Consider the following 14,317-nt stretch of genomic DNA (forward strand, 5'->3'; position numbering starts at 1 on the left):
AACTGGACAAAGATGTGATGTTGCTCGATCCAGACTGGCATCTTCAGAGTTGGTGTTTATTCCAACGGTATCTCTGTAGGGAAAGATTCTTTCCCAGGGATTGCAAATTGATGCCTATCCAATTTCTGTGCTTACACACTAGTTAATGCAAGGACCAGCTCACTTGATACGTAGCTCACGAAAGCTTATGCTCAAATAAATTTGTTAGTCTCTAAGGTGCCACAAGTACTCTTTTTTTCTTTTTGCGAATACAGACTAATCCGGCTGCTACTCTGAAACATGTCATTATTCTTCTAGGAGTACTTTCTCCTACAATGGCTCACCTGCAAATTCTTGAAATATTTTTTTAAAAGACCATTTGCATGCTCAATTCTTATAGTAAGATTTCTCTCCCCCAGTACTAACATAAGCTCCTGATGAACTTTGGAATAATTAAGACTTGTTATGATATCCTTTTGTACCTTTCCTACCTTGTCTCTTCTATAGGATGTCTTCAGATAGTGTGGTTAAATCTTACCAGTTCCATAACAGTAAAAGAGCAGGGGTATGTTCTCATGTTTCCTACATTGGAAACCTGCATGTTGCAGTTTTTCCTTGTAAATTTGTTACTAATAAATAGCATATTACAAAGGGATCGAAATGTTTAGTTTTTGGAGATGGGACTGTTTTTACTTTCTTGTATTGTCTTTTTCTTGAAAGCAGTCCATGTCTCCAGGTGTTTGTAGGTCTTATACATTTTCTGCAGTGGCCAGGATCTCACTGGTGAGCCATCTTCTCTTTAGAGTTCTGAAGATTAGAGCTTTCATGTTAGTCGCAGTCTGGGAGTGCAGGCTCAGTAGGGGAATCTGGTAGAAAACATTTTACCAAAGTAAAAGGATTATAGGTAATTCTCCACACTGACAGTCTTTCCAAAAGTTTACCCCTTGTTTGGCACGCATTAAATTTAATGGAAAATAGAGGAGAAATTAATAGCAAGGTATTTGCACAAAGATCTAGTGCAACACCTGGAAGACTGTTGTACAACTTTGTACCCCATAGTACACTAAGTAGACTGGAAAAACTTACAATCTTCTCTGCCTTTGCCACAAAGATAGTGAAATATCTCAGGCAATAGTAAGGTGGGGAAGTTACAAAGAAGAATTAAAAAAAAAAAAAAAAAAGTAGTAGTCTGAACTGTATAAAATTGGGAATAGACAAGGTAGAGATAGCTGAGCAATCTGAGAAAAATGTGATTGTGGGTTTGTTTAAACTGAAGCATTGTGTGTTTAATACAATTTTGGAAACTTCTTTCAGCCCTTAAAACTGTTTGCCCGACCAAGCAAACAAGTAAGAATCTTTCCTAGACGAGTGTCAACTTAAGCAGCATGTATTCTTTAAATCTTTTTTTTTTTTTTTTTTTTTTTTAAGCACTGAGGTTCCAGTTTCTATGGTTGCACAGAGAATCTGCTAAACCTGAACTAAGTGTGAAACAATACAGGGTCATCTTCCTGAGTCTGCAGGCATGGGACCATCACCTGTGCTGCTGTTCAGAACTTGTTAGGCAGCAGCAGAGTAAAAGTTAATTGCAGCAGTTTAACTGACAAGACGTGACTTACAATCTCCTAGGTGGCCATGAAACTTCTGAGTAGGTCGGTTTCATGCTGATGCTTCTTGGGAAAGCTGTGAGCAACAGCAGAATAAGACTGTCTGTTTTCCAAGTAAAACTGAAAAGATGCTGGGAGATGGGTAACTTGGTTAGACTCTCACTACCACTTATGGGGAATCTTGGAATTTATGAAGTGGGCGACAGGAATAGACGCTGTTACTTCCAGTATCGGAGGAATTTTTGTGGTAACAGTGGAGGCACATTTCACATTAGTCTTGCATACTAGCCACAGGCTATAAAAGACTGGCGTTCCCCAGGCTGTGCCAGGAGTATCTTGGTTGTAAGCCAAACCCAGATGATGGGAGGTTAGTTCTGTTTATCATCCATGGAAAATGGGACCTGGAACACTTAGTCCTGGTAAATGTGTCAAGCCTTGTGGAAAGGATGAATGGGAGAGTGGGCGGATGGAAGAACACCTAGCTGTGGATGGGAAGTAGGGGAATTACTGCTGGGGTAAAATAGAAAAGAGAAGTAGAATAGGTGAGCAAGTGAGGTGGGTTTTTTTTGTTTGTGGTTTTTTTTTGTTTTTGTCGGCAAAAATGGCATAGACAAATGGAGGAGGAGGTAGAACTACCATGTAAATAAAGAGGTGGAGAGAGAAGAGGAAATACACACTGAAAACAGTGCAGGAAAGATATTCTCTTGTAGGAAAGAAGAGTAAAGTGAAGTCCAAGAAGGGAAAGCAAGAGACCATTTAAAATAAGTAAACCTACTCCTTTAAATTACAGGGGTGCGGTGACCTAGGCATTTTTGCTTTATGATGAGGACAACTAAGCTTGGTCAGAATTTGAAAGCCCTGAAAAAAGGAAGTAAAAATTATGTAGATAAAACTACAACAGATATTTAGATACGTTGCAGGGCTTTCTGTTTCAGAAAGTTAATGCATTTAATAGAGCACTTAGTGAACTAAAATAACAATGAAGTACGTAAGCATGCTGTGGTATTGTTTCATTAAAGCTGTTTCCCTTTAAACCTGCAAGCACGTCAGATGTACTGGAGCTGTAGAAGGGGGAATAACAAGTTGCCTGAATAATTTTGCTATATTTACAGCTACTTTTGGACAAGCGATTATTTTGTATTGATATATTAATTTTAAAAAAAATTGTTTGGAGGAGAGGGATTTGGATAGCTTATGACTCTTGACTATAAGAGTTGTGACCTAAATTCACTTTTTCTAAAAAGTAGTATCTTAGTCTATATTCACTTTTATAGAACCACTGTTGGAGTATAGTCATGTGCACAACAGCTTCAGTAATACTTTTTCCTGTGTTCTTTAAATCTGAATCAAACTTGCGTGTAGTTCTGCTTTAGCTATTGATGGTCATATCTGCAACTTCAAGGAAACTAGGTTTAGGGCATGCTTGCACTTTGGTAAAGTCATAGTTAAAGTAAAAAGAAAAGGAGTACTTGTGGCACCTCAGAGACTAACCAATTTATTTGAGCATAAGCTTTCGTGAGCTACAGCTACAGCTCACTGTAGCTCACGAAAGCTTATGCTCAAATAAATTGGTTAGTCTCTGAGGTGCCACAAGTACTCCTTTTCTTTTTGCAGATACAGACTAACACGGTTGCTACTCTAAAACCTGTCATAGTTAAAGTAGTTTGGTTTAAGACAACTTTTCTCAGGAAATGTAGCAATTAAATGCTCACAGATCTTAAAATATTAGCGAAGTCTGCTATGTTTTGGTTCGGAAAACTTTGACTTAGCCACTACAGGACATATAATGAAACATTGCTCTGTAATTGGGATTTGGACTTTGAGTGGCAATGGCATATGAGCTCCCTGCACGGTTTTAAATGTACTATTTTTGGCATCTGGGTGTTGGCTTGTCCCCTTTTCAGAAGCAGTAGAAAGTTAGTTAGATGTGCAAGAAGGCGATTTGCAATGTGAGCTCTCCGGTAGTACAACTGCTTAAACATGGGTTGCTGCTTCAGTAAAGAACTAACTACCAGCAAAAATAACGAAAAAACTGGCCTGTTACAAAAATCTGTGGAAGAGGAGGCACCAGAAAACAGGATAAGTAAAACTTTACCTTCAATTTTAGAAACTGTGGAAAGTAAGGAGCTGCACGCAGTAGAAAAGACAGCTAATGGGACAGCTGCTTTAGTCAGCATTGAGTGCATTTATACCGATAATTGCATGGAGTCAAATCCTAAACGTGGGTTCTGGGATAGAAAAACAAAGTATCCTTCATACAAAAGTGTGGAGAACACTGACCATGAGCAAGTCACTAAAAGAAAGTATAACAGACCTTTTAACTTTTTTCTTTCATTTAGTCATATCCTAAAGGTCTTTAACAGATATGAACATTTGGAAAAGAGTAAAGAAAAGGAAGACTGGGATGGCAGTGAAAGAATAATTGAAAATACCAATAGGAATACTCAGTGTACAAATAATACAGAAGTCTCTCAATGTAATAGTCCTAACGGAAACAAATATATTATAGCCAGAGAGCCATGTTGCTCATTGGACTGTATTTCTCCTTCATGGGAACCAGTGGCTCTAGGTCAAAGCTCACAGGAAGAAACTTTGTTAAATATGAGTTATCTGGAATATTACCCAGTTAAATGTGAATATTCACGAACACAGAATGAAACAGTGGAGAATGTTCAAGACAACAGTCGTGACAGCTATAGAAAGTTTTCAGATACATTACACAGACAAACAGCAGTTCCAGCTTTTACCTATATTGATATAGACCATAGACAATGTAGAAGAGATAAGGAGTTTTATAGTATTTGTATTGTAGATGCTGAAGATCTGAAAGTGGATGAAGAGATGCCAGCTACCGAGCATGGAGTGATGGCAGCAGACATAGATAATTCAGCTGTCACAGTTGAAGGAATGTGCAATGTGGTATGCCCTGGAGACACTAGGAAAGAATTTCCAATCCTGCGGTCAGCACAAGTAGAAGCAGAGTTTAATACACAAAAAGAACTGTCTGTAGGTGAAGAGCATAGGTCAAACCTGCAAAAAAATGAAACAAAGGAGTATTATCATATGGACGTCCAGTCATCTTATACAGGCTTACTGGATAGCAGCTGTCAGACATATAGGCTAAATATGGACTCTATAGCAACAGATGGTTTAAGAGCACTAGAATATGATGAAGAGTTTCGTGAAAATAGAATTCAAGGATTGGATACACTAGATAGTAGTGTCAGTTTGAATAAATCAATTAATAAAAACAATGAGTCTGTAAAATTTGTGAATGCTCTTAGAGAAGAACAATATTGTCCTTATTCAAAAGGTGTGAAACATGTTGACAGCTCCACTTCTGACATCTTATTGGCTTTAAATCCTAAAGAATATAATTTAGGAAAGACTAAGAGAAATTGTAACACTGAGACCACACCATTTCATTTAAGTGAACGTTTACTGAAAACTGAAAAGGAAGCAAATACTAAACAAAAATTAGATACTACAAGTAATTTACATTTTCACTTAAAATTTCAGAAAACAGACAGTGATTCCTTTTCAGTGACTCAAGATCTGGAAAACCTTAGCCAAGAGGATTCCCTATTAAAGCCAGAAAGTAAACTAAATTCTAATGAGAGAACAAACACATTTCAGACAATGTACTGTGAATTTAGAAAAGAGGCCCCTTTTACTTCTTGTGAATGTGACAGCAAATTGGAACAGCTCCTGGAAGATAAAGAGAAATACACAGATGAAATTTTGTGTAGCTTGGAAAATGTTTTAGTTGCAAACGTGATTAAAGTGCCCTCAACATTAAAGAGTGTTTTAGATTTTCAAACTGATATGAAAGGCAGCACTGAAACAAAAATACTGTCAAATGTTTTAAGTCCTAATACCATGGAAGATGACAATCATGTGAGCATCATTGGGCAAACTCCCTCATATCAAGCAGATAACATTCCTGGGGAAACTGGTTGTCTGAGGAGGACTTCATTAAGGGTAAGAAATCATACTTTAGCATCTTGCAAACCACATAACATAAGTACACATGAAATAATCCAAAAGGAAAACAGTCTAGAATGTCAGCTTTCACCAGCGCTGCCAGAAAATAAAGGTAAATTATATGACTATTCCAGTTCATTTAACAAAAACAGTATTTCCCCTGTATCTTTGCTGGCATATTCAAATGTGGATAAAATGGACTTGAATTATAAACAAGATGAACTATGGGATAAATGTTCATTTCATGCAGTGGAAAATGAATTGAGTGCTGGAACTGACTCTGCCAGATTAACAAGTGGTGGTGTAGAAATGGTGAAACAACCAAAACTAGAAATGCTTCAACGGGGGACCACTAATAATGAAACAGAAAGTAGTGAGCCAGATTCTGAAGTTACCATTTTTGATCATGACAGTAATACACTAAGTCTCAACGGAGACTTAATACATAATCAGAATGTTTTCTCAGTTATGCATGATAGACCTGTAACTTTGGAAGACTGTACAGATGATAGATTAAAAATGGGGAACAGTTTCAGAAATCATGAAAGAGCTAGTAATCCTATATTTGGATCTCCTAGCTGTCTGTCTCCATCAAGCCAAAGATCCTATTCAGATGTTCTTCAGAAACAAGTGGGAAAGTGTGATGTGACAGATAACTGTGACGATACAGAATTAGACCCAGTTTACGTTAAAAGGTCTACTGAATCTTCGGCTGAAAAACTTCCAGAAACTTATGAAAAATGTGTTTCAGATCTACAGGAACCAGAATTTCAAAGGGGTGAAGAAAACCTGTGTCACAATCTGTCAAAGGAAGAAAATGTTGTATTAGAAACATCATCAGCTAAATATGCAGAAGCACAAACAAGTGAGAATATAAAGTGGTTGGGAACAAAGAACACTGAATCTGAAAACAGCAGTTACATTCTAGATGCTAAGATGAAAAGTTTGAGAAAACTTTCTACCGCAAATCATGAACAGACTGAAACTTGTGATCTGAACACATCTGATAAATCTTTTTGTGGGGTTTATACTGACCCAGGGCAGGTAGATAGATATGCCGCTACTCCTTCATATGAATTACCTGATGTCCCAGTTGGTGCTAGAGAACTTTGGCAGGGCAATGAGAAGTGTGTTCTAGATCTGATGGAAGATACTTTGAATGAATCAGAAAATACCTGTAAGCTGGATACACAAAATTCCCAAGATGAAATGGGTTCACAGTTCTTAACTCTGCAGGCTGATAATGCTGATTTTACAAGTCAGATATTTTCTGACACCATCTTTAGTGGTGGTAATGAATATCTGATGGGCTATTCATGGAATACCGATACTTCTAACACAGTTATGGAGAATGACCAACAACACGTAACTGAGAATTTCCAGAACCAACCTCAAGATTTGACAGTTTCTTCATTTGCTGTAGAAAGAGATCCTTATCAGTTGCTAGTAGCAAAAAATGGTAGTATTTGGGGATGGCAAGATGCAGAATTTGTAAGTATTTTTATAAGTGTGATTTGATCATTTACAGTATATTAAACTTTAAAATGTGGCTCTTGAAATTGGGAGTTGGAGTAAATCTTAAGTCCAACTTATGATTTGATTAAACAGCGCAAGTTTCATATACTCTTTCAAAAAGTGTATTGATCAGTTTTGCCTCAATAAAATGAAGTTATGTCATGCTGATATAGTCCAAAAATGTTACTGACCATTGTCAAATCTAAATCAATGCTGTTTAGAAGTTTAATCCTTGCCAAAGTATGTGAATTTCCAAAATTGAAAATTTGCTGTGTAAATGAGATTGTGCTACAACTGTTCATCACAAGTGATGAAAGCTATCTGAAGATTGTCAGTAGTCCCCTTCACTGTGGTATCTAAGAGCTATATTTATAATCACAAAATAAAATGACATTTTCTATTCTAATGTATTCTACATCACGTATATTAAAAACTGCTGAGAGCCTGCATCACTTAAAGGGAGTTTTAAATCTTAAATCAAACTTTTTCAGAGTAGTTCAGATCAGCCCTGCAGGGTGTTCATTTATTTCAGTGGGAATGCCTCATGTCATGTCAAGATTAATTACATTTTTAGAACCAAGTAAACCTTGTGCCTGCACACTTGACACCAAGTACTCCTCCTCGTGAGGAAGGATGGTACAGTGGTTAGGGCACTAGGCTAGGACATGGGAAATTAGAGTTCAGTTTCCTGCTCTGCCACAGACTTGCTATATGAACTTGGGGAGGTCACTTAGACCCATACTTGAAAAGGTAGTTAGGCATTGCAGTGCTGAGTGAAGCAACACCTAAATACATGTAAAAATTCTGTGCTTTAGTCTCTGTCTCTGTTTCCCATCTGCAAAATGTGGTACTAGCACTTCCCTTCCATAGGTGTTGCGAATAAATACATGGAGAATTTGACAGAGGTACAATAGTGATGGGGATGCATGCATGCATTCATTCATACATACATACATACATACATAGATACATAGATCTTGCTAATTTACCCCACCCTCCCCACCTCAGTCTCTTGTAGCACAAATCATTCCCACCGTTCTGTCACTCACTTCAGCTCATCAGTTCTCTACACCCCTCATTTAATCACTTTTCTCTTCCCACCCCAACGCTAAAATTCATCACTTTCGTCTCCTACCAAATCTGTTGCGTTATGAGTTCCTTGGTGGCGATGGCAGCAACACCACACCCAGCCTGGGTAGGCCTCAAGGCCTTCATGATGGCAAATGCTTCTCCCTTTCCTTGCTGCTCCACTTTTGCTGTTCCTGGGGCATGGGGGTTCTGCTTTGCCCCCTCCTTTATTTAGGGAGGAGGCTTGTGGAGCTCCTGAAATCTTTAGTTCCTTTCTGGAAAGGGATTAGGAGCTTGGGTATCTTCTGCACACCTTTTGAGGAGGGCATTGTAGAAGTGAGGGAGGAGGAAGAGCTGCATGGCAGCTAAACAGGAATGCACTGGGTTAGGTCTTGGCCAACCGGGGGAAAGAAAAGAACAAACTTGACTTGCAGCTGCTTCTCCAGCTCTGCCTTGGTTCGCTGGCAAAGCAAGTGGAGTTCCACCGACAGGCCCAGTGTATCAGTAGCAGCTGCTCTAACCTTGCCCAGCAATTTCACCACCAGCACCTGATTCACATTTTTAAGGCCCTTTGCAGTCATAAGGGCTGGGAATTTCCTTCTTTTTAAAAATGGAAGTTGATGGCATTGGTCATAATCACTGGGGAAAGCTTCCTGGAAAAGCTGGGAAATAAATAACACCGCATATCTGAATTCAGCAGCATTTAAAAGTGTATTACCTGCCATACACTCATCACCCTTTTAAACTAGTATTGACCTCCTGGTTGTAAAAATGGATGAATTGGTAGTGTAAATGGAACGCAGTGGTCTTCAGCACCATTGCCATTTTAGTGATTTCTGTAATAGTGCTGGAAACAGTGTTGTCCTATCCTATTTATACTACAAGTTGTTTCTAATGCTGGTTAAGGGGGGGCATGTAGTGTCAGCTGCAACAATTCAGTTTGCATGTATAGGTGGTGCTAAAGGAACATGCTGAATTGTCTTTTTTTTTTTTTTTTTGCTACCAACCTTTTGGCCGCCTTCTTGCCAAACGGTATTAGCCAAGTTTTTTGTCATACATACTTCATATGGTGCTATTTTTCTTCTCTGTTCTCTTTCACAGGAACAGGCAGGGAACAAATCTCCGCTTGAAGTAGAGATGTAACATAAACATTTGTTAGTAAGCAATGTAAAAGATGTATTAACAAACTTATAAGTGACAGATCCATGAAAGCTACAAACATTAGTCTTTGTAGCCTGCAGAAATGTTAAGTTCTATACAATGGTATCATCCTTGCACCAGTAGTTCTGTTACTGTTCCTCCTTTTTCCCCCTCAATCAGTCGTGTGGTGAAGGAACTTGGGATGCCCTCTAGCATTATATGTCAGGTTTCTTTTATGTCACATATATAAATGTGACTCATCTACAAAGTACATAATCCAAAATTTCTTTTCTAGGAGTCAACTAAGGTTTCTGAGTTAAATCCTAATGCAAAGGTATGGGGGAATCATATGTTACATTTGGAAGCTAGTGGTGCCACTGATGGTAGCGTGAACAAAACCTGGGAAGAAATACCTGACCATCCTCCAGACTCCTGCAAAGAAGGTATGAATAATAGTTTAAAAAGCTTCCATTCTGGTTGAAGTAAACCCAGTCCAGAACTTCCGAGTAATGTCACAAATTTTCGAGTGTAAGACGTAAACACGAAAATGATTAAGAAAACAAGGGTAGTCTCAGATTTCTTCTAGAATACAGTTCTTTTCTGAGGTTTATTTATATAATTCAGTTATTGCAAATGAAAGTTTAGACCTTAATGAAAAATCCACTTCAGACATTTTCTTGTAATTCTTGCTGCAGGACTGGATGCCAATGGTGATGGTGACAAAAAGCAGCAAAATGCAGTGTTAACAGAACTGCAGGAGCCATCGCTAACCGTTCCAGTGTCAGACCAAAGAGATATGAACCCTTTGGCTCTAGATAATTCAGAGTATGAATCGATACATGAAACCACCCAGACAGGTAAGAAAAGAAACTTTCTTTATGCTTCGATAGAAATTAATTGTAAACTGTTTGGCTTGTAGCTGAATAATGAACATGTATACAGCAGAACCTCCGAGTTACAAAAACCTCGGGAATGGACGTTTGAAAGAACTACCATAACACTTTGTTCAGAGTTACAAAAGTTTACATCTAAACATTGACTTAATACAACTTTGAAACTTTACTATGCAGAAGAAGAATGCTGCTTTTAACCATCTTAATTTAAATGAAACAAGCACAGAAACAATTGCCTTGTCACCTTTTTTTAACTTTCCCGTCATTTGTTTAGTAGTTCACATGTAACACAGTACTGTACTGTAGTTGCTTTTTTGTCTCCACTGCTGCCTGATTGCGTACTTCTGGTTCCAAATGAGGTGTGTGTGGTTGACTGGTCAGTTCATAACTCTGGTGTTCATAAATCTGAGATTCTACTGTACTGGATACACACATCACAGGAAATAATCACTCTTGCTCGTCAGCCTAAACATCTTACAGAATGTGTTCAAAATCTGAATTCTGTCAAAGTACAGTACAGTTTTCCCTTAAAAATTAACATGCTAATATAAACCTAATCGGTTCTTGTACAATACTGCATTTTGTGGGTATTAAATCTCTACAATAAGTTTAAGGAGGTGAGCTAATAAGTGTCTAATACTTGTATGAAGCAAATCCAATGTTAGTTGGTATAAAGACTTTTTTTAAAAATTAACCATTTGTTTAAATATGAATTTTTCACTTATCCTAATGTGTTGCTTATCCTCTTTTGTTTGTCTTATGAAACTGTTTCACACACATTCTTCTGAGTCCCCCTTGTTACAAGCTTCTTAATGAAGCTGTAAATGACCAAACTTTGTCGTGGTGTGTTTCAGTAAAGTTTTCAGACTACTGCAGAAGGGTCTTGCTATACTTACTCTTAACTAGCTCTTTTTTTCAGTATATATTATAATGATTATGTAGCATAGTGTCAGGAATAGATTCCAGTTCTGACTGTTTAGTGGCATAACTAACAGCTTCAGGGATGGGGGGGAAGGAAACTGAAGATAAATGGGTAAAGGTGAATTAAGAAGGAAGGAAAACAAAAGACCGTAATAGTGGTGGTGGGTTCTAGAGATAAGCATATTTTTTCCGCTGAATGGAAAAGATCGTTAAACAGGCAGTAAATGATATAAACTAATGTTCAGTTACTATGTTTGGTCTTTGTACATACCTCCCATTGACCTCATTGGGAGTCTTCACTCTAGAGTGACTTTTAGTATGTAGTCCTAAACTTGTACACTAGCCCAAGAGCAATAATTAGAAATGAAATTTGACCTTCTTGACACAGAGTTTGACATCCCTGGTCTAGGAGACACAAACGTAACATTTTACAATGAGGGGGAAAATGTGTCTGTAACCATTTGTACATCAATTACATTTACGAAAATGGTACCGTAAAACTGGTTTGAGTTACAGCAACTACATCTTTTTTTCAGAGTTGTAGTGTTTGTGAATTTGGAACACGGTGGTAAGGGCATTGGTGAGAATGGATCAGTTCTCAAACTTCATTGGACCTCAGCCCCCTTCCGACAACAAAAATTACTACACAATCTCAGGAGAGGGTACCTGAGCCAGCCCGAGACCTGCCACCCCATGGGGGAGGGAGGGGCAAAGCCAAAGCCCAAGTGTGTCACCCCTGGGCAGGGGGCCTGTAACTTGAGCCCCGCTGCCCAGGGCTGAAGGCCTCAGACTTTGGCTTCACCATGGGGCTTGGGCTTCAGCTCTGGGCGGCTGGGTTCAGGTTATAGGCCCCCCGCCCAGGGCTGAAGTCTCGGGGGTGGCAGGGCTCAGGCTTTAGCTTCAGGCCTGGGCCCCAGCAAGTCTAACGGCCTCCCTGGTGATCACATTGAAATAATGTTGCGACGCACTTTGGGGTCCCGACCCACAGTTTGAGAACTGCTGATAGTTCACTGCACTGCTTCCTTGATATTTGCAAGGGGTTACTCAACCTTGAATTTACTTAAGTTTCTTTTCAGTCTTGTAAAGCTCTTCCAACTGCTTGTGGGCACAGAGATATCCAGACATGTTGCTTTATTAATCTTTTATATTCCTGATGTAGGGATTATTTATTCCTTACTTTTCTGATCGGTAGTCATTTTTTTTTAGTATCTAGCGTTCAAGTCTTATTAATGTTGAAAGTTTAGGCTACAGCTGACTCTGGGTATGACTTTTGAAGAAGTTACTTTTTCGTACTTTCTGGCAAAATTCACTTTTAGATTTCACTGTTTCTATTCAATTTAATCATACAACCGTACACCTTCCATACTTAGGAGGAAATGACCAATTGCAGCCAGAAGGTCAGGAAGACCTACGAGAAGTGCTTAAAAAAACGCTGGAGTTCTGCTTATCTAGGTATGTATAATAATACATAAATATGGGACATCATAGGATAGTTAGGATCCTGTTAATATATTACCTTCTATTCCTAAGATGTGATGGGATCTCTATCTTCCAAAAGTAAAAACTTAATGGAAAGGAATAGCAATATTAGAGGAAATGATCCATAGAAAAATTCCAGCATGTAGTGCTGCTGATATATTCTGTAGCTTAAACAGAAACAATGGATTCAATGCAGAAATTACTGGATCAGGTGCTGTGGCTTGTGGTTTTATGCAGGAGGTCAACAGTGGTCACTTCTGGCCTTAAAATTAATGAATCTACTGTTCTGAAATTCATAACCCAGTTTTATTCGTCACATCTCTGTACTACTTCACTACCTTTTTTGTGAATTTAGATTAAGAGGATAGTGAGACTACTATGAAATAAATCAAATACAATTCATAAGGTTGTTTGTTTCTATACCGGAGGGCTTTGATATGCCTGTGCATTCTGCCTGTGCATCTGTATTTGAGATGAAGTAAATAATTCCTTTCATCCTACATGGTTATAAAACTAATACAAGATGTTAACCCTTGAACTCCTGTGTTACCACTTAAAGTTAACATCCACTTACGATTGACAGTCCATTGAAACAGTGGAATTTTCAGGACCTAGCATATTCTGGAAGATGGATTACTTGCCTCTTCCAAGTATGCCAGCACAATTTGTGGCAGTGAAATGGCTAATGGTTGGTGGTCATTCTAACAATTAGTTTGAAGTGGAACAGCAAAATAATGGTGTTGAGTGGTTCTGATGGAAAATGAGTGAAAATATTTTCTCAAGACAAAGGATGCTGTGAGAATCTGGTACTTGCTACTTTATGGAGATGGATACAACATTCCACTGTGGGAATTTTTTCTTTGCAAATAATCCTTTTTTGCACATGATGAATTTAATGGGAAACCAGGATTAACCACTTATTTTTCCTTCCAACAGAGAGAATCTTGCCAGTGACATGTACCTTATATCACAGATGGACAGTGATCAGTATGTGCCAATAATGACAGTAGCAAACCTTGATCATGTCAAGAAACTCAGTACTGATATGGATTTGATTGTGGAAGTGCTGAGATGTAAGTAAATCATGTATTTTGACAGCATTTTTGTTGTACATACTAAATGCTTTAGAACATACTAAATATTTGCAACTTAAATAAGGCCACTTAAAACTATCGAACATTAGCGAATGTTCAGCCTTTCATCTAGTGCTAGCACATTCATATTTCACTGCCTTAGAATTTCATAGTTTTAATTAGATTAAAAGTCTGTCTATACTATGACAATGAGCATGTTTAAGATGGCTGGAAAGTAACCACATTTTATACTATGACCCTTTACATGAACAGGATCAAAATTGTTTAAAAACAGGTTTTATGTAAACCGTGCAGGCAGACCTTAAGTGACCTTAAGTCTTTTAGGGTGTAAAACTGCTTCACTTACTGTTTTCTAAAACCAGTTTTTTTTCCCCCTTTCCTCTTAGCATTGCCTTTAGTCCAAGTGGATGAGAAGGGAGAGAAAGTCAGGCCAAATCAGAATCGTTGCATTGTGATTTTACGTGAAGTACCTGAATCTACACCCATTGAGGTAAGGATTTTGTAGTTCCATGAAACAAATAATGCTTCACCCTCTTGACTCAGGAATTAGCATTCTCCCGTTGACAATAAGAATATACAGAGGGGATGTAACCTACTTTTTAACATTTCTAATGAGATTGCTAGACTTTGGTTTATAAAG

General features: G+C 38.2%; 1 protein-coding gene across 4 annotated transcripts in view; it reads left to right on the forward strand.

The window, feature by feature from the left end:
• Positions 1–14,317, forward strand: part of LARP4B (La ribonucleoprotein 4B) — a 109,896-nt gene that overhangs the window by 56,320 nt on the left and 39,259 nt on the right. For all 4 annotated transcript variants that reach the window (XM_037891024.2, XM_043541501.1, XM_037891025.2 and 1 more), the window contains 5 exons: positions 9,586–9,733; positions 9,986–10,147; positions 12,475–12,556; positions 13,520–13,656; positions 14,064–14,167. In XM_037891024.2, coding sequence (XP_037746952.1) covers positions 9,586–9,733; positions 9,986–10,147; positions 12,475–12,556; positions 13,520–13,656; positions 14,064–14,167 — 633 coding nt within the window. The remainder of the gene's footprint in view (positions 1–9,585; positions 9,734–9,985; positions 10,148–12,474; positions 12,557–13,519; positions 13,657–14,063; positions 14,168–14,317) is intronic.

Source organism: Chelonia mydas, chromosome 2 (assembly GCF_015237465.2).
Source record: "Chelonia mydas isolate rCheMyd1 chromosome 2, rCheMyd1.pri.v2, whole genome shotgun sequence".
Taxonomy (NCBI): Eukaryota; Metazoa; Chordata; order Testudines; family Cheloniidae; genus Chelonia; species Chelonia mydas.